This window comes from Penicillium atrosanguineum (assembly GCF_028827265.1).
Source record: "Penicillium atrosanguineum strain IBT 20685 chromosome Unknown utg000003l_segment0_segment0, whole genome shotgun sequence".
Lineage (NCBI taxonomy): Eukaryota > Fungi > Ascomycota > Eurotiomycetes > Eurotiales > Aspergillaceae > Penicillium > Penicillium atrosanguineum.
In genome coordinates, this window is record NW_026623135.1 from 3401271 (window position 1) to 3420328 (window position 19058).

Consider the following 19058-nt stretch of genomic DNA (forward strand, 5'->3'; position numbering starts at 1 on the left):
GATGCGCTATAGTAGTACAACTCAAGAGAGAAAATGGGTATCATTTCGCGATGAATATCAACAGTTTGCTGGCAAAACAACACCACAAGAGACCACACTAAGCTTGTCTCTGTCTCTGCTTTTCCTCTTCCGCAAGCGCTTCTCGTTCCCGAAGAACAACCTGCCACATATTCTCGGCCATTTCACGAGTCTTCCTATCCGTTTCATGAATTTTTTGATAGATATTATCCAGAGCAAGCTTGGGCTGTTCAGCCCAGGAGCCTTCGTCCCCGCCATGGGTCAAGCGATCCCAAACATCTTCATCCTTGGCAAAAAGGACCTCCGTTTGCAGCTTATCTCGCACTTCTATACACTCCCAGCGTTTATTCAACTTGTTCCGTATAACTCCACTTAGATTCGCCGGCTGTGGCTTCTTAATGCGCAAGAATGGAATCCCACGAGCATTCACCAGGACCGGTACTTTTCGTCTCCCGCTCACAGGCTGTGGGCGATTTAAGATCGAGGGGGTGTCTGGTTTCCGTTCCCAAGTTTCTAGCTCGGAGCGAACAGCCTTCATCTTCTTCATTTCATTTGGCGATAACGGCTTTTCCACCATTGTTTTCTTCCTTTGCTGCGCTGCGAACTGCTTCTTGACAGATTTGGCCTGCGAAAGAATTTTGCTGACATGGCCTGCATCTTCTTTATTTCCTTTTGATGCCGAGTCAAGTAGATCTAGAGTCTAATCCAAAGAATTTCGCACGTCAGTATATGCAAGGCCAGAGACCACTTCACGGAAAGCGCACCTTGTATCCGGCCTTCAGAGAATTCGCCGCCTGGGATGGACTCTGTAATTGCCTGTATCTTCGGAATCTTTGCTTGATGAGGGACTGTGTCTCGGCTAGCCATGGCGGGTTACCGACCGAAGGAGAACATTGTCGGAGAAGAGCTCGGTAGAGTGCCAAACCTAGAAGAATGTCAATTAAAAGGGGGTTGAAGTGAGACGAATGAAACGTAGGACATCTTACAAGCAAACCGATGAACTCCTGAGTGACTTGGTACCACCAACCTAGCCATGCCGTGAAAGAGACGATCTTGAAGGAATCGCAGAAGATCCGGGGACCGCGGTTGATTAGATCGACGTCCAGTCTCATCACGTGATATCATACAAACATGCATCAAGGCTGCAGACACTAGTAATATGGCTTGCAGTCTTTGTTAAGACTGCACCGCACTTGTTTAACGAGCAATGAACATTTTAGAGGCAATTTGATCTGTAAGAGAGGCGTGACTACATTGCCGACCGGTTGACCAATACGAGACCCACTAAGTCAGCGCGCATGATATCAACTGGGATATAGTGTGAGGGCTTGGGTCGCAAGTAAACTGCGCCGATGCTGTTATGCAAAGACTGTACACGCTTTAGGATAATCATCACATAATTGAAGAAAGCAGAGAAATGCCAAAGAAAAAGACCATGATACTCCGGATTGCTTATGGACCCTATAGACGAAATGCAGACTCTAGAAGAAAGTCGAGCCTTCCGGAGGCTGGGGGAGCTTCTTGTGCTGTGGCAACGCCATGTATCTAGAAACAATGTTAGCATCGATACTCATGACCCGAAGTAAAAGATATCTGACCTCCGCAATTCAATCAAGACGGTCTCCATGGTGTAGTCACGCTTCCATTGGGTTAGACAGGGAAGCTTAGTTGGGTCGACCTAAAAAGGAATTCGTTCAGTCATGGTCCTGTATCTTGGTGCACGGTCGATCCCACCTTTCCGGAGCGCTGGTCGACACAGGGAATGTTGACAGCAGAAATGAACTGAATGGTGGGAGGGTTATCAGGGTAGTCGGGTCCGCAGTGAATGTTGACACTGTATATGCGATTCTCATGGACGCTCTAATCGTAATTCTTTAAGTCAGATATGCATGACGACACGGGTATGAAGCGGGGGAGACAAACGTGAGGAGGACCGAGAATGGTTCCGTTCCAGTTGCTCATCATCAGGTCCTCACCGTCGGCGAGGCCATAAGAGCAGGCCTCTGCAATTATTGAGAACAATACATCAGTATACGTATGGTCTCGTGTGTTGTGACGAGTTGAATGTACCTGCGCCCAATCCCTTTTCACCCTTCTCCAACTCCTCAAGGAGCCGGAAGTTCCGCGGCACCTTAGCGGCCATTGTGTATGGAAGATATTCAAGCGAAGAGAAAGAACAAAGGAACAGCGTTGAAGTGAGAGAAGTTCGTGGAAGAGAGGAGGGGCAGTTGCCGCTCGGAGAGCCTCTCCATCACGTGCGATACGGGTCTTATCGGAGCCTTGGCACTTGGAGATGCCACGCCGGGGATTGTTGACTGCTGCATCTTTGAGCCTTGTTCAACTAAGTTGAACTCGACGAAGATTCTCTGTATCTGAGTGATACCGGAGCTGAACAGATCTTGATCCCGCCCTCTTACGAAGCCGCGCGCGGATCCGTCCGTGTTCCAGAGCTCCCAGTCTTGTTGACACGGAGACCTTCGACCATTGGGACAACGGCATTGGCCATGCGTTGATGCTAGCTTATTGTGCTGGAAATGTCCTCCCAATTTTTGCAGACTGAGCTTGCAAACCTCATTCAAGAGTCTAGGCGGAAGAACGCGGACTTGCGCAATGTCAGTCGATCCCCTACCAAGTATCCCCTTGTACCGCGATGCTAACCAAAGGACATTCAGGCTGCCGAGCAATCACTTAACGAGTTGAAGGCGCTGCCTTCAACCTCAGAAGCTCAAATAGCAGCAGGTCAGTTTCTTATATATGAGACTAATATTCAGATTACTAACAATTGCAATAGATCTTGTTCGCAAACCAACTTTTGTTGAGCCGTTCATCATCGCTTGTCATACTCGACATGCAAAACTCGCAGGAATCGGAGTGATTTGCTTGCAGCGATTGATTGCTTCTCGATCTCTGCCCTCTCAACGCCTCAAGGACGTCCTTGCTGGCCTGAGAGAGACGACGAGTCTGAGTATGCCGAAAAAACAAAACCAATTAGATACACGGCTGCTAACACTGTACAGGCCTTGATATTCAATTAAAAATCCTCCAATCGTTACCTTCGCTGTTGCAGTATTATTCCAACGAGCTTAGTGGAGAACTTCTTGCAAACACATTAGAAATATGCGCTACTTTGCAAGCAAGCAAGACGATGGCCGTCAGTAGCACTGCTGCTGCTACGCTCCAACAGTTAGTGGTGTCGACATTTGAAAGGGTGTCGAATGAAGACAGAATTCCTCACGACGAGAAATCCACCACCACAGTCAAGGTCGACGGTCAGTCGGTTGAGGTTGGACAATTCGCGTTCGATGCGTTGCAAGTTCTGGAAGATCTGTGCCGTCTCATCGAAGGCGAACAATTGCAATTCCTGCGCACGAGAACTCTATCTCTGACGTTTGTTCTTGAGCTCATCGAAAGCATCATCCTCAACAGCGGCCGCCTCTTTGTCAGTCATCCCGAACTTTCGCAAGTGCTGCGAGTTCGTTTGATGCCCTTGACAGTGAGATACCTCTCGGAGAGGCATTCGTTTTCCCAGACTGTTCGGATTGCGCGCATTCTTCTTGTGCTCCTGAAACGTCACATGTCTCTTCTGCCCGCCGAATGTGAGATGGCATTTGGCCTGCTAACTCATTTGCTTGAACCTGATGGTAATGCGCCCTGGAAACGCGTCTTGTGTATGGAGGTCTTCCGCGGTATCTATGCCGAACCGGGCGTTGTTCGCCAAATCTACACCTTATACGATGGAGAAAAAAGCAGAAAGAACGTTCTCCGAGATCATATGGCAGCACTTGTTCGGCTCGCGTCGGAGAAACCCAATCTGATCGGGGTCAGCAACCAATCCACGGTGCCATCACGCGCTGAACATTCACGCTCCGCAACGGAGGATCAGATCGCCCTTGAAACCGGTGGCGTCGCAGGTGTTATAGGGTCAACAGGCCCACCAGCAGAGACCAGAGTACCTGGAATCAGCAGCCAGTGGAGTGTTGTACGGACCCCTTATATCGAGCTACTCGATAAAACGGAGCCATCACTACCGCCAGACACCTATATATACAGCCTTGTTCTCAACTGTATCAGCAGCTTCGCCGAAGGCCTTGGAAAATTTATCCTTCCTCTCACAGTTCCGGACTTGAGGCAGAAGAAGAAGAGCCGCTACGCGAACCCGGATCAGGGACCCGACTCTGCTCGATCCTCTCAAGATCTCCAATCTGACGCGTGGAGGGCTCAAACAGCCTCACCAGGGAAGCGGTCGTCAGTACCTGTTAATCCTCTGGATTTGACGTCACATATACAATACTCCGCAATTAAGACCTGTGCCGGGATAGTGGAGAATTGTTGGCCTGCTGTTCTTGCAGCCTGCTCCACCTTTTTGCACGCTTCCCTAGACGATGAGTATTACCACAACCTCGTACGAGCGTTCCAAAAGCTAGCACATGTAGCTGGCCTTCTGAGACTCTCCGTCCCTCGTGATGCATTCCTTACCACACTTGGAAAGGCTGCTACTCCCGTGAGCACAAGCGGTTCCAAAGGGCAAGCCCCTGCCACTCCGACCGCAACGGGCTTTCAGTCCAATGAGAGTTATCAGAAACCGCGAAAGAGCTCAGATATGCTAAGAACAACCTCATTGCCCGCGGAATCTTCTGGGATGGAAAGTTCAGCGCCGTCTTTGAGCACAAGAAATCTGCTTTGTCTTCGGGCTTTACTCAATCTCGGCATTGCATTAGGGCCCACTTTGGACCAGCCGGCCTGGGCAATTTTGTTCGAGACATTGCAGTACACTGGACTCGTAATCGGTATATCTTCCAGCACTATGGTTAAATCGGCCAATGCTTCCGGCGAAACCACGGTAATTTCTGGGAATGATATCCCAACTGCGAATTTAGGAGTTGAAGTTATTGCAGTTCAAGCAGCCTCATCCAAGATGTTTGAGAGCACCAGTGATTATCCTAGCGAGGCTTTCCAAGAGATCCTCCGTGCACTGTTGAATCTGTCTACATCGACGGCACCAGAACCAAGGAACGAGCCAGAACAAGAATTTTCTGAGATGCCAAGTACCCCACAATCTTCACGAAAGTCTGGACGGATGCATCCAAATACTCGGCGAGTGTCTCACACGGTGGGAATATCTAGGATGCAGGATGAGGAGCTCAAATTTGTTTTGGAGAAAGGAAACGAACTAGCCCGTGCGAACCTTCAGAGGCTATCGTCACTTGACGAGGAGGACAACAAATCATGGCAAATCCTCACAAAAAGCCTTATCTCTGCTTCCGCCAACACTGGAATCAGTCCAAACCTTCGCCTGCAATCTAGCGGAATCCTCAACTCATTGGTCTTCTTGACAATGAACCCACAAAATGTCGATGAGACGGTCCTGAACCAGGTCCATACGAGGAATCTTGAAACACTCAAGAGCCAAGTAGCATCACTTTACCCGTCTGATTCGTCCTCTGCCAAGTCGCTTCCAATCACTGTTGTTGAAATCCACGAGCAGAGCCTGGAGATTCTTCAGAATATCCTCGAGCAATACGCTGAAACTTTCGCAGACGGATGGAGTCTTACTTTTGACTTGATTTCGGGAGTCTTCCAAGGGATCCCACAGGCTGAAAGTGGGGATCTTCTTCCAACCACCCCGGCTGAGCGGAGGTCATCAGCCCTTCCAGCCGGTCCTCGTTTAGTTCGCGCAGCATACAAGTCTCTTCATCTTGTGGCTTCAGACTTCCTCACCTTGTTGCCCGCTCCCTGTCTTTTGAGCCTGGTCAATGCATTCTCCAGCTTTGCCTCGCAAACCCAGGACTTCAATATCTCATTGACCACAACATCATTTTTCTGGAACGTCTCCGACTTTCTTCACGGACAAATCGAGGAATTCTCAATTGAGAGTCATGTTGATGCCGCTGTCAGCGACGAAGAATTGGCGAACCTTGCTCGCGACAATGATCCCTCTGTCTCAAAGAATTCGCTTTGGCTGCTGTTGCTGCTCCGTATCGTCGACATTGCGACAGACTCAAGGCCAGAGATTCGAAACAGCGCGATCCATACTCTTCTCAGGATTTTCGACGCTTATGGGCAACACCTGTCACCAAAAGCATGGAGGTTGTGTCTGAACAGAGTCTTGTTCCAAATGGTGGAAGCTGTTCAAAACAATCTCCTCAAGTCGAAGAACAAGCTAAGTGGATCGGAAGATAGCCTCAAATCACGGGTGGAAACGACTGTCGTGATGATCAACGGGATCTCAAATCTCATCACAAACTTCTTCGATACCATCGTGAGCGATGAAAAGTTCGATGAGTCCTGGACTCGGCTGTTAAATTACTTGCAGGCATTGGCAGACATGCAACTTCTAAGGTTCAGCGAGGCAATTTTCGTTAGCCTCTGTGCCATTCTTGTTAGAGTGGAATCCCCAAACGGGCTCAGCAAGAAAGCGCTCCAATGTGCATGGGATCTGTGGGCAAATGGCCACCCCGCTGGAGACGAAGCCGTGCTCGATCTCGATCGGCCCAACCAAGACGCCGCGTTGGCATACATGCAGTCTTTCCAGCAGATATATCGTCTCTACAAAGATGATTTGACCACGGATCATGTCGAAAAGGTACTCCAGCACCTGCGTTTGCTTGTGTGGAACTCGGTATACCCACCTTATTCCCCGGATATCGACCGCTCTTCCGCTGTCCAGGGGCTGGTCATTGATTGCATCAGGACTATTTGCCTAGAGAAGGAGGCATCACAGGCTGCTATTCTCTTGTGTCTCGCAGAACTGTCAGATTCCGCCCTGTCAAAGTGGAGTCCCAGCAACGACTCGAGGAAACCAACCTTCGTTGCATTCTCCAAGGGCGCCATAGATCTCGTAAGCTGGTACATCGCGGACTTCGGTATCAAGCAAGATATTTTTTCGAATCAAGCACTCGCCACTGCACTCGAGCATCTCCACGCATCAATCAAGCACAAGTACATGTGGGAAGGCAAGGATCGCGAACCTTATCTCTGGCAAAAAGCCACAACTGCGTCTCTGAACGTTCTCCAAGTCGCAGTACCCTACGTGGAGAAGCAGTACCCCAGAGCCAAGGAAGCAATAATTGCACGCTTCTGGCAAGGTGTCGTGGACATCACCGACGGCATCGTTTCAGCCCGTGGATTCCAGACGCAACACCTACCAAATGTCCGAATCCTATCCGATGAAGCATTCGACCTCACAGCGTTCACCCGGCTAAAGATGATTATTCTCCCATCCCTCGGTGCCTCCAATATCCCCGACCCAATTCGCCGTGACTTCGCCTGCGCCCTCTTCCACTCCTCATTCATCTACGCTCCCCAGCGCTTCGATCTTCCCTCCGCTCCGATCGAGGATTCCCCTCTCGAACATTTCTACCGCGTTCGCGCAGGTCGCACCTTCGACCCGCCCCCGACACTGCGCCCCAAAATGGCCTACGCACTCATGGACACCCTCTTCGAGCTTGCAGGTAATCCCGACTTTGAGTCCAAGTCCACCCCATCTCCGCAGACTCTGCTCGCCAGGTCTATCTCTCCATACCTCCTGCTCCGCTGCGCTGTCTCGCTCAAGGGCTACATCGCCGACCAGCCTCTCCGGGGTCTCATGCCCCAGCCGAGTCTATCACGGAAAGCCTTGTTACATCTTCTGCTTCAGATGGTCCAGCTTCAAAGCGATCCTTCTGCCATCCCAGACGCCCCCTCTATCAAGACTGTTGCGGCAACGACCGATGATGACGAGTCCCCGCGTCACCACCGAAAGCATCTCGAGTGGTTGTATCCGCTCATTGTCCAAGCCGTTCAGGTTGCGGGTAAAGAGCGTGACGATGGACAGGTACTCCAGGCATTGAGCAAGGTGTTGCAACAGACTGGCCGATTCGAGTAGTGGATTCTGTAGCTACTGGATGCTAAATCAATGTATTTTCTATGTATCTCATCTTATCCCTTCCATTTTCTCTGGGCAGGTGTCACGAGACAGAATTTCCAAACACAGTGCTTGACCAAGTTGATCCTCATATTGTAAGCGAGAAGTAGACTACCTTTACAGAGTGATATCGTGACATGGAGGTGACGAGGAATGTATTTGCTGGACACACGGGTAGATAGGGGAAGGAGGGGGGTGACAACGGGGTGGGTATAGAAGAAGGATAGAAGAACAGATCTATCTGCCCAAGGTACAGTTGCGATATGATCAGTGCTGGGAAACTATGCCACGGGCGCCGAGACTGGCTGCAATCTCGGCTGTTCACGTCCTGGACCAGCGGTGGCAGATCCTGGCGGTAGGGCCTGCTGCTGTTGCTGCATCAGGACCTGCTGTTGAATTTGCTGCTGCTGGGCGATCTGTGGCGTCGCGGCAATCTCGGGGGCTTGTCGATAGAGGGCGATTTCAGATTGCTTGAAGTAGCGGCGAGCATCTGATGAAAGAAAAAAAATGGTTAGTGGATCGTGTAAACAAGTACAAGTGTTGTATGCAGCGAAAAGTGGAGGATGCAAGGTGCCAAGAGGGGTTTAGTGTGGGGGGTCCAAGACGGTATGTTCGGAAACCGAGAAACGGGGTGGGATTCCCCCGCCGAGCCGAGATTGGTGTCATTTGCCGTCGGTTATTGGTATCATATACCCATCGCCTTTCCCCCTCACTGTGCATGCAGCTTATTCCCCAGGGGTGACAGAGTGCAGTATGGAATGTCCAAGCAAACGTACCTTCATCGATCAGCACCAGGCTGAGGTAGTATCGTGTCGAATACTTCTTGTTGACGTCTCGGAACGTGGGCGTCAGATCGAATCCACCAAGGAACAAACGGATAGGAATGGTTTCACCTCGAGAAGGTGATCCATCCATGATCTAGAATATGATTAATGGTTGCCCACACGAAGAATTGCACCGTGAATCGCTTATCGCGGAGCTGGAGGGCTCGACACATACCTCGAAGCGCACCAACGTCTCACTCTCATTATATTGATTGGGTGGAGACCCGGTTGTCTCTCGTCGAATGATGGATAACTCCATATGCTTGATCTTCAGCCGCACCAGCAGGAAGTAGATCCGACCGACAATCACGTCTTTGAGATGGTATTTGGATTTGGAATATTCAAATTCGATATGCAGGCAGTCTTCGATTCCGACATCCATCTTGATGGGGCTGTTGGTCTCCGGGGGCATGCGGTAGGAATATACCCAGAGGTCCTTCTCACGGATGACGTCGGCCATGCGCCGTGAGACGGTCACTTGGACGAAGTACCGCAGCTTGACATTGATACCATTGTAGGATTCGTATTGTTTCTCGACATTCTTGAAGTTGAAGGGGAAAGTCTGCGGGTGTAGCAATTCGCCGGGGGCTGCCAGTTCTTGGACCAGTGATAGGAATTCGTAGTGGTTGCCTCGGTCGTAGAACATCTCTGGACAGCCGAGCTGCGTTAGTTTTGAACCGAGCTACCGGGGAGACGATACACGTACCAATGGATCCAATGAACTGCACTTTGATTCCCGTGTGCTCCAATCGCTTGCCGTCTTTCGGTCTGATCGTCACGGCGCCCTTGACGGACTCACCGTCCATGAACAGGGGTACCCGCTCGCGGCGGTTCTTGTCGAGCTTGACATCGACAGTCTGGCGGTCATCGAGATCATCGAGGACGATGTCGATATCGACAGGGGTGGAGAAGAAGAGGGACGCCATCGTGTGCAGCGCTGAGGTGCTTCGGGGATGGCTGAGCTTGATCCAGAAGGTGGCTTCATTGCTTAGTCATTCTCCCCGCAGACAGCTCTTTGTGCCTCGTGCTTCATTGTTGTTTACTACGTATTTCCATTCCTTCCGTTGAGCTTTCCAATGACTATTTGCTCAATTGACGAACAATGAATTGCCCGATTCCATCGAATCATCTATACGGCTTTGTGGTCGGCGGTACTTTATGACCTCTGCCCACGTTGAATCGGCAAGTGGGCAATACGGCGAGCCTGACGGAACAACCACCCCGTTAGCAGCCTCCGTTAGGCGTCCCTCTTACACGAATATACTGCTGTTCCACGGAACAAGGAGCAAGATGAGACCGGGAGCCGGATTCTACTTCCCGAGACCACATCTTCAACCTATGAACTGACATAATACCTTATGCAAGGATTGATCTTTCCGGGACGGCTTCCCCGGATTCCAGACGATGTCACCTTGGAGAGACGGCACGAGGCGGGAAATCTCTCAAGCGCAGGACTTGCCGGGCCCGAAGCCGAATCGGTGTGATTTCAAGTACGGCGATCCCTGGACCCCCAGTGCCTACGTTCAGGTGATCTCATTACTGGGCCCGTCCCACCACACCCTGTGTATCACATTCCTTCATGCGAGGCCACGCATCCGGTTTGTCCTACTGCAGACAGGAATGTCAGCACGGTGAATGTGTTGCGATGACCTTTCCACCCAGGTGTCAACATCTACAGATGCTATACGCCATATGACAGTGGCAGTGTAAGGAATCGACCCAAAACTGCGGTGTCCCACTAGCGTGGGGGTTGTTTACCGCCCTGAATGACATCATGAACGTCATATTCGGGCTATTGATACCATGAGGGGTTTCACGTTTCTCTTTCCGGATGATCTGGATATGGCCGAACATTTGCTTCACCCCTGATACATCGCCAAAAGCGAAAACGCGGTGACACGGCAGCGTGAACCCGGGGAGGCGTCGATCGATCTACCGAGAGCCTGGAGACTCATCCCACTCCCACCTCCACTCGGGTAATGAAAACGAGTCCCTACACCAATGACTACCGTGCGTGGCCACTGACCCCCCACTCGGCTTCTGGTTTCTTCAATTTCCCCCGTTTGACCCACCGTCATACTTAAAAAGTAGCCTGTTCGCTTCCACTGTCGCGCGACTCTTTTTTTTCTTCTTCGCTCTTACCTTAACTATTATTTGAACGATTCCCTACGCGACCTTCAAGCCATATAGACCCCAAAAGAATTCACCTGCCATCCCGTGTATCGTCGCGTCATCCACTCAACCCCGGCCCATTTCCCTGGAACCACGCCGCAGGTCCGAAACGGAGACTCCTTGATAAACCCAAACTCCCCAATTCTTCCCATCTCATCATGCTCTCCGCTGGAGAACGGCATCAGCCTTCGGTCACGCCTGCCGTAGCCTCCTCCAAGCTGCCGCACATCATGCCCGATCTCGAGCCCAACTCCAAATCCTCACCTTCCGCAATGCTTTCCAAACCCACAGACCAGAGCACCGTCCAGCACATCTGGATCGTCACCGGCCCTGCGGGATGCGGAAAGAGCACAGTAGGCAATGGCCTCTCTAACGAACTAGGAGTTTCATTCCTAGAAGGTGATGATGTACGTTTCTTTTCTCCCACACAACAATACACCCCGAACTCAATAAAGTAGACTAACCTCGGATTTTAAACAGTACCACAACAAATCCAACAAAGATAAAATGGGCAACGGTATCCCTCTCACCGACGAAGACCGCTGGGACTGGCTCATCTCCCTCCGCAAAGCCGCCATCGACGCTCTCTCCCCGTCCGAATCAAACAACTTCCACCGTCCCGCCGGCGTCGTGGTCGCGTGCTCCGCACTGAAGCAGAAATACCGCGACGTCATGCGCGTGGCAGCCTACGGCTCGCCTTCCGTCCAGATCCACTTTATTTACCTCAAGCTCACCGAGGAAGTCCTCATGCAGCGTGTCAGCCAGCGCCAGGCTCACTATATGAAGAGTGATATGGTTCGGTCTCAGTTGCAGGCACTCGAGGAACCCAAGGGAGAGTGGGACGCTATTACGATCAATGTTGAGGGATCGCAGGATCAGGTGCAGCAGCGGGTTTTCGATGCTGTTCACAAGAAGCTCGAAGAGAATCAATGACGGGGCTTTTGGCTCTTGATTACTTCAAGCTTGTTATTGCATGAGAGGATTTACCTCTGAATTGGTGCCTTTGGAGTTTTATGCACATTTGCGGAATTTGCCTGTGGTGATCCTTTGAGTCCGGGCCTGTATATATCTTATTGGCGTCTTTTTTGTTTCCAGCATTTGTCCATGGCGTGACTGTACGGTCCGCCGAGGTCCGTCCTTTGATACCCCCCAATCAATCGGGGAAGCATGGCAGTGGTCTACAATACCGATAGACCGAATCCATTGATGCATTTGGATCAATTCAACATCTACCCTTCCCTTGTTTTACCGTACACCATGTACACCATGTAGAACGACATGTCTCAGCATAGTATTGCAAGTCATCAATGCCTCTGATCTACGGTCCACATCTTGACTTTATACCCCGAGGCAATCTACCAGATCAGAGAAATTCATCAAAAATGCTTATTCTATGCTAATTGGATCCCATGTATCTCTATCGCAAATTAAGCAACATAAGCTCCGGCGCCTCAATCAATTCCCTAACGCGGTTGCCCATCCTCGCCATTGTAGCTCCATCCACAACCCGATGGTCTGCACTCCAACTAAAGTTCACCATCTCCCCACGCACAACCTGACCCGCCTCATCAAACACCGGTACATCCCTCGTCCTCCCAATCCCAAGAATAGCGACCTCAGTAGGCACAAGAACCGGCGCAACATAAGTCCCGCCAATATTCCCGATATTCGAAACCGTAACCGTTCCACCGCTCATATCGGCGGATGAAAGCTTTCCTTCTTTGCCGAGGCTGCTGAGACGGGAGATTTCAGAGGCGATGTCGAGGATTGAGCGGGATGCTACGTCTTTAATGTTTGGGACGAGCAGGCCGTTGGGTGTGTCCATTGCGATGCCGATGTTGTGTTTGGAGCGCATAATTAGTTTTGGTTTAGAAGGATCGGTGGTGTCGACTCGGGCGTTTAGAAGAGGGAAGTCGGCTAGGGCGAGAGAGACCGCTTTGACGACGAAGGGGAGGAATGTGATCTTCTTTGCGTCGCGGTCCGCGAGGAGTTTCTTGCGGATGCTGGTTATGTCATTGATCTTGAGTTCGTCGGCATAGAGGAAGTGGGGGATGGTTAGGGATTTGGTCATGGTTTTGAACATGGATGATTGGATTGGGGTCAAGTTTGTGGTTGTTTCGGTTTGGCGTGTTTCTGTGGCGGTTGGCACGGATGGTATGGAGGGTGTACTACTAGGGGAGTCTCGAGTGACGACGAATTTGAGAACGTCTTCTTTCATGACTCGGCCTTCTTTGCCGGTTCCATTAATGTGGAGAATGTCGACGCCGTGGGTTTTGAGGAGCCCTCGCACAGCTGGGGTTGCAAGGGACGCATGCTTTGACTTGGGTGCTTCTTCGGGCACTTCGGATTTCTGCACGGCGGGTGTCTCGACCTGAGATGATTCAATCGCTTCAGCTACTGCCGCTACTTCCGGGGCAGAGGCATTCTCGAGTGGCTCTGGGTTCGCGGCGGGCACAGGTTGTGGATTCTCGTCTGGGTATTTCGCATCATCGACTTCAATCTCAACGAGAGCCTATCGGTGACTGTCAGTTAGAAGACTGAGACGTAAAACCAGGGGGCACTTTTGCATACGCTTCCTGTAGGTACCGTGTCATCTGCTTCAAAGTGAAGCTTCTTGATCACGCCTTCGTATCGTGATGTGATCTGGAAGTGTCAGCGTCTTCGCCCAAACATGAAATAGAACAGGCCGGATACTGACATCGTCAACAGCTTTGTCAGACTGATACTGGAACAGAGGCTTCCATTCCTCAATATGCGCCCCCTCCTCCACATACCACTGAATGATCTGGACCTCGGTGATACCTGGCTTTATTAACAATTGATCTTGAGAAGCCCCGAAAGCGAAAGGCTATCCGGATTATTAAATTCACCTTCACCAACATCCTTGAGAATCTGAGACCGAACCCCCAACAATGCCGAACCGGCATGGAATCCCCGGCTCGCGATGGGCGGTATGGGGCATCGAATGCGGAGAAGACTCTGGGGACGAGAGGGTCGTAGAATGCGGGGAATGCTGCCCCCACTGCGAAGAAGATTCATATTGGATCACCTAGGGAGATAGTTGAAGATCTCAGAAATGAATTCGGGAGATATTCCAAGGAAATAGAACGCAGCATGGCGTTTATCAAGGGAATTGTTGCCCCGACGGTAACCGACGATAGCCACGTGATCTCCCCGCACCCCGCGCGATCATAGCGGAGATCAACTAGTATGTTTTACTTCTTTGATGTTCCGATTGCTGAATATTATATAGTGTGCCTTGTTTGAATCTGAGTTTACAATGCATGCTTGCTAAAGATCTTGCAAGGTTGTGACACAGAGAGTAACCAATGTGTTGATATAGCCAAGTGTATTGTCATTTCGACAATGTCCCCTCAGTTCTGGAGAGCTGTAGAAAAAAGGAATAAAACCCAATGAGTTGGAAATTTTAATTTTCAATTGTAGTCTTTATGCTGAACTAAATTTACCCAATCCACGTCAATTTCAACAATTCACCCGTACTATCTAGTGCAATGGTAATGGCTCGATGGCAATCTGGCTCTGCAGACTCGGCAACACCAACTACAAGAACACACACAGCCACTCCCAGGCTCTGCAAGAGGTGGGCGAAGGTTCCTCTGAACGAGGCGCTGCGTACTACCCTTAATGCTGTAACATGAATCAAGGAATGTGGTGAGAACTGGAATGAAATTGGTAGACGCCTGTTCTTTCTCTTTCTTCAGGTAGAAAATATTGCATACGCCCAAGGTGTTCATAACAAACCTCAGGCCACAACTACATTCTATCATGTCACGCGTTCCACCACTACACTAGGTATTTATTGACCCAGGATATCAGCAAGAGACTGACTGTTAGACTCGTACTCCCCCTGATCATCGGTGGGAATCTTCTGCGAGGCAAATGCCAAGAATACAGCCTCCCAGTGTCCATCATCAAATTCAAACAACAGCGCACCATCCTCGTAGATGCCATTGGAGTAGCTGGGGAGACTACCCTGGTTCATGTGAACATCGTGGATTCCCGATCCATACGACGATCCCCAGATATAAGCAGTCGCCTTCTTGTTGATCGCATCGGTGATGATGGGATCCAGATCGTCCAGGATATCATTGTTGGGACCGGGGATATCGTGGGGAAGCACCTTGCCGGACTTGATATCCACCAGGTCCTGGGTGCGAATGAAGTCAAGGCCTTGAAGGGTAGAGGTTTCGCGGCGGGAGTGACGGTGGCTGTGGTGAGTGCTCTTGTTGTCGGTTGAGCCACTCTGCTGGGCAAGGTGGAAGCCTTGGTCGAGGCCGGATAGGGTCTGGGTGATGGGGTGGGTGAAGTTGCGGTTCAACCAGAAGACCAGACGGGTGTCCTTATCAGTCGACTTGACATTGATGGCGGCCTCAAGATTCTTGCTGGAGGATGAGCCATCGGTGAAGTAGAGGTAGATGTGAGGGGACTTGGAGTCTTGCTTCTCGGTCTGGGCAGTGTAGCGGGTGGGGGTGCAGGCCCAGACGCCATAATGGGAGATGGTCATGTTGGCGATGGTGAAGATAAGGATGAAGTCTTGGGTATTCTTGAAATGCAGTAGCGAGTGCGATTGAGGAATGAAAAGGGCGGGAGCTTCCAAGTCGGCTTTTATGCGTTGGATCTTGCCCTGTCGTCATATTGGACGGGTCTAGCCTTAGCAGCAACAGTAGGTATTGCTTGTCTAGCCATTCGCAAAAGAGATTGCTGCGATAGCACACGTGCTTATCTGGTGCCAAGTTGGAACATTTAACCTGAAAAAATGGTGTAGCTGATGCTGCAGCTAGCCACCGCTAAAGCTTAGCGTTGACAGCTTCATCCACTCATCGTCGCGAGACGGGGACTGGATCGTCTTGACGATCCGATTCTTGCATGATGACGTATGTAGTGCTTGGTAGAATGCTGTCTGGCCACATCATATCGGCAAGTCATTTATGGCTGGTTTCACAGTGCCGGGGTAATGCCGAGTGGTCTCAAGATGGCCAAGGTCGGGTGGGGTCAAGCTCAGCCAGCTAGGCAAGCCCCGCACGGAAATGCCGACATTGGGACGCGCGGTGCGAGGCATTTCAGCATAAGCAGGGGTAATTTCATAGGTACTTTAGCCTATGCGTGTGAGTGTTTAGTCTGGTTGAATTCTAGATGTTTCTCTATACTGCCAAGCGTCACTATGCCATGGAATGCCGCTTCGTTCAATACCTCGGACAAGTCCCGTCATAAGGAATACAACACAACTGGCATAGTGCGAATACAAAAAGAGGCAGTCGCAGTTTACAATCGAGAGAGAGAAATCATATCAATTCATCATATCTTCAAGCCCACAGAATATTGAGTTTGGCCCATTTGGACTTGGGCTCCTCCGGTGGGTCGGGGTCATTCTCCGCAATCTGCACGAACCGGGCGACAGGCGACTCCTCTAAAGACACTATCTTAGTTCGGAACCATAGCTTGTATCCGAAGTAGAGGCCAGCAAAAATGACTATGTCGAGGTAGGATGAAATGAACGTTTCGGTAGACCAGCTATGACATGAGAGTGAGCAAGATCAACGTCTGGCAAAAATCGCGAAAGAACTTACTGGCCATGAATAAAGGTGGTATAGCCACCAGTCAGCAAAATAATAGTGAGCGAAATCAGAGTCATCCAAGCAGCGTACGGCTGAAGCGGTGCAGCCCACGGTAATCTACTCCGTGAGATACCCTGCTTCTTCAGAGCATAGTAGAAGCGCAGGTAGGTGGTGCAAATCACAAGCCAGCTCATAATCTGTGCACAGGCAACGAGGTCTTGCAACCAGGTGAAAACGGCCTCCGCGGTCGAGCTAAGTGACATGTAGCCAAGTGCCATCCATACGCCAATTGCAAGAACGCCCATGTACGGGACCCCCCAACGGTTAGTCCGTGCGAGGAACTTCGGGGCTTGGCCTTCGCGGGCTAGACCGTAGAGGATTCTGGATCCGCTGAGGAGTGCTAGTCATCTATTAATTTGAGTGTCAAAGATGTGTGAGTGGGAACGAACTTGAATTGCCTGAGCTCCAGGCACTGCTGAGCACAATTGCATTGATAATATGAGGCACTACCTTGACACCCGCGCGCTGGGCGGCGATGAGGAATGGAGACTGGGCAGCGGTGCCAGTGCTTCTCAATAGCATAGGGTCATCTGATGGAACCAACAGGGTGATCATGAAGACGGAAATTACTTATACATGATCAGATCTTGCCATCAATAGGACCGGAATGAGACACACCGTAGAAGAGCAGAACTCGGACGAACACCCGCTTTGCAGCCTTTGGGATATTCCGCCTCGGGGCATATGTCTCCGCTGCTGCCATTGAAATGGTCTCCACCGAAGAGTAAGCATACGCCGCATTGATAAACACGGTCCAAAATCCCATGAATTGGCCCAATGAGCCGGGAACATCAAGGTATTGTACGAACGGCCCAGGATCGTTCCAGTATCGGAAACCAATCGATTCATGATTAGGGCCACCACCGCAGGTGATAACAAGCCCCTATCAAGCATGAGCAAACCGCAGAAAAAGCTAAAAGTCCAGGGTGGGTGAGGTCATTACCATGATATTCATGCCGACAATGAGACAAACTTTCAAGATGGCAAGAGTGAACTCGATTTCTCCATATACGCGAACCAAAAAGAGGTTTGTTGCGAAAAGAATCGCGCTGAAGACGGTGACCCAGATCGCGTTATTCAACGTCACCCAAAATTGTATGATCACCGAGGCTGCAGATATCTCTGCAGGAATGGAGATGAGGTACTGATAAGTGACATTCCATCCTTGCGCAAAGGAGAATGCCGGGTCCACGAAATAGGCAGCGGGTCGAATGACACCTCCACTGAGAGGAACAAGTGCACTCAGCTCTCCGATGGATAGTGTGACGCCCGTGATCAGTACACCCATGATCGTATATCCCATGAAAATGCCCGCTGGGCCGGCATCGGCCAGAGCTCGACCTGAGCCCAGAAATAGACCTGTTCCGATTGTGCCTGCCAGTGCGATCATTTGGATGTGACGTTGCTGAAGACCCTGTCTGAATTCATAGCACGTTAGCGACAATCAATCTCAAACAATCAAACGAACTGAGCCTTACCGCAACTCCTGCACCTCTGCGAGTTCAGGAGCCCCCGCTCCATCGGAATCCTTGAGATTCTTTCCTTTTTCAGGATCATAGTGGTCAACTTCGGAGGCAGTTTGTAATGTGTTTTCAATGCCATCGGCGGTTTCTGTCGCCGCCCGTGCCATGATGAATAGATGAAGAATTTCCCTTGACAGCGAAAGACCTTCTTAGTTGCTTTGAACCTCTCTACCCCTCATATACTCCGATCGTCACGATAGCAGGCCGGCCACGATAAGATAACTTCACAGTAGCGTGCGGACCGCTGCAACGCTCCTATCGCTCGATGGGCGTGGGGGTAACCAAAAGAAGCAGCCAGTGACAGCCAATTCAGGTAAAGTAACTTTTCCTATCCTTTTCCTATCCGGCTTAGAACCGTGTTCAGGGACCGTGTCCTCTCACCAACCCCGGGTGGCCCAGCCTTCCATTTGCGGGGAAAGGGGCTTGACCCCGGATTTGGAGCAACCTGAGGGAGTATCAATTACCTGAGAAAATCCACACGCTCCGGTAGTCAGACAGTATAGAGATTGAAGTTTCGACATCGCTACTTGAGCGATCTTTGCCATCTGGATAACCCGTATAGAGTGCTGGGCACGAAGTCGTAACTCATCCCTCAGGGTAGTCTCGTGAGGGGGGGCACTCATTGCTCAAGCTGGATTGCCATGGTCGTTATATATCCAGCACCAAATGGATAAGGACTCAGGTTCCGGCTAAGCATGATACCATCCGAGTTCACTACCGACGCTGCCAATGTCTCGGGAACCGCTAGCTTTTCTATCCATCCCACGAATGCGGGTTGCAGCTGCTCGGCAATGTCGGTGTATATATCACGTGAGGCAAACCAAATAAAACTATTCCCTTCATGTTGATTTCTTTGAATTAGGCCTGTGAATGACTGTGCGGAGAGGGTGGGTGTTGACAATATGGAGATGAAGCTGTACCTTTATTTTATTTTTATTTTTATGGCGGTTTGGCCCATCACACTTGAAATCGCTTCTTTGAT

At 50.6% G+C, this 19058-nt stretch overlaps 8 protein-coding genes across 8 annotated transcripts; 2 read left to right on the top strand and 6 right to left on the bottom strand.

Moving 5' to 3' along the window:
• Nucleotides 1–97: 97 nt before the first annotated feature.
• On the bottom strand, nucleotides 98–1130 carry N7443_004710 (LYR motif-containing protein; the record flags this gene model as incomplete). Its single annotated transcript, XM_056884766.1, has 3 exons — nucleotides 98–718; nucleotides 783–943; nucleotides 1013–1130. The coding sequence occupies 3 exons, from the start codon at nucleotides 1128–1130 to the stop codon at nucleotides 98–100; spliced, it is 900 nt and encodes a 299-aa protein (XP_056743044.1).
• Nucleotides 1131–1499: 369 nt separating this feature from the next.
• N7443_004711 (E2 ubiquitin-conjugating protein MMS2) lies at nucleotides 1500–2161 on the bottom strand (the record flags this gene model as incomplete). Its single annotated transcript, XM_056884767.1, has 5 exons — nucleotides 1500–1563; nucleotides 1617–1696; nucleotides 1753–1878; nucleotides 1942–2021; nucleotides 2089–2161. The coding sequence occupies 5 exons, from the start codon at nucleotides 2159–2161 to the stop codon at nucleotides 1500–1502; spliced, it is 423 nt and encodes a 140-aa protein (XP_056743045.1).
• Nucleotides 2162–2552: 391 nt separating this feature from the next.
• N7443_004712 (uncharacterized protein) lies at nucleotides 2553–7882 on the top strand (the record flags this gene model as incomplete). Its single annotated transcript, XM_056884768.1, has 4 exons — nucleotides 2553–2630; nucleotides 2691–2757; nucleotides 2810–2983; nucleotides 3036–7882. 4 exons carry the CDS (start codon nucleotides 2553–2555, stop codon nucleotides 7880–7882), a joined length of 5166 nt encoding a protein of 1721 aa, XP_056743046.1.
• Nucleotides 7883–8202: 320 nt separating this feature from the next.
• N7443_004713 (vacuolar protein sorting-associated protein 26) lies at nucleotides 8203–9671 on the bottom strand (the record flags this gene model as incomplete). The annotated part of the gene is made up of 4 exons (XM_056884769.1): nucleotides 8203–8411; nucleotides 8698–8839; nucleotides 8921–9393; nucleotides 9452–9671. The coding sequence occupies 4 exons, from the start codon at nucleotides 9669–9671 to the stop codon at nucleotides 8203–8205; spliced, it is 1044 nt and encodes a 347-aa protein (XP_056743047.1).
• Nucleotides 9672–11075: 1404 nt separating this feature from the next.
• N7443_004714 (gluconokinase) lies at nucleotides 11076–11850 on the top strand (the record flags this gene model as incomplete). Its single annotated transcript, XM_056884770.1, has 2 exons — nucleotides 11076–11324; nucleotides 11398–11850. The coding sequence occupies 2 exons, from the start codon at nucleotides 11076–11078 to the stop codon at nucleotides 11848–11850; spliced, it is 702 nt and encodes a 233-aa protein (XP_056743048.1).
• Nucleotides 11851–12334: 484 nt separating this feature from the next.
• On the bottom strand, nucleotides 12335–13956 carry N7443_004715 (uncharacterized protein; the record flags this gene model as incomplete). Its single annotated transcript, XM_056884771.1, has 4 exons — nucleotides 12335–13429; nucleotides 13489–13560; nucleotides 13616–13719; nucleotides 13788–13956. The coding sequence occupies 4 exons, from the start codon at nucleotides 13954–13956 to the stop codon at nucleotides 12335–12337; spliced, it is 1440 nt and encodes a 479-aa protein (XP_056743049.1).
• A 316-nt stretch (nucleotides 13957–14272) lies between these two features.
• N7443_004716 (uncharacterized protein) lies at nucleotides 14273–15442 on the bottom strand (the record flags this gene model as incomplete). Its single annotated transcript, XM_056884772.1, has 2 exons — nucleotides 14273–14297; nucleotides 14781–15442. 2 exons carry the CDS (start codon nucleotides 15440–15442, stop codon nucleotides 14273–14275), a joined length of 687 nt encoding a protein of 228 aa, XP_056743050.1.
• Nucleotides 15443–16241: 799 nt separating this feature from the next.
• N7443_004717 (uncharacterized protein) lies at nucleotides 16242–18183 on the bottom strand (the record flags this gene model as incomplete). Its single annotated transcript, XM_056884773.1, has 6 exons — nucleotides 16242–16449; nucleotides 16506–16893; nucleotides 16943–17122; nucleotides 17172–17436; nucleotides 17497–17971; nucleotides 18032–18183. 6 exons carry the CDS (start codon nucleotides 18181–18183, stop codon nucleotides 16242–16244), a joined length of 1668 nt encoding a protein of 555 aa, XP_056743051.1.
• Nucleotides 18184–19058: the final 875 nt, after the last annotated feature.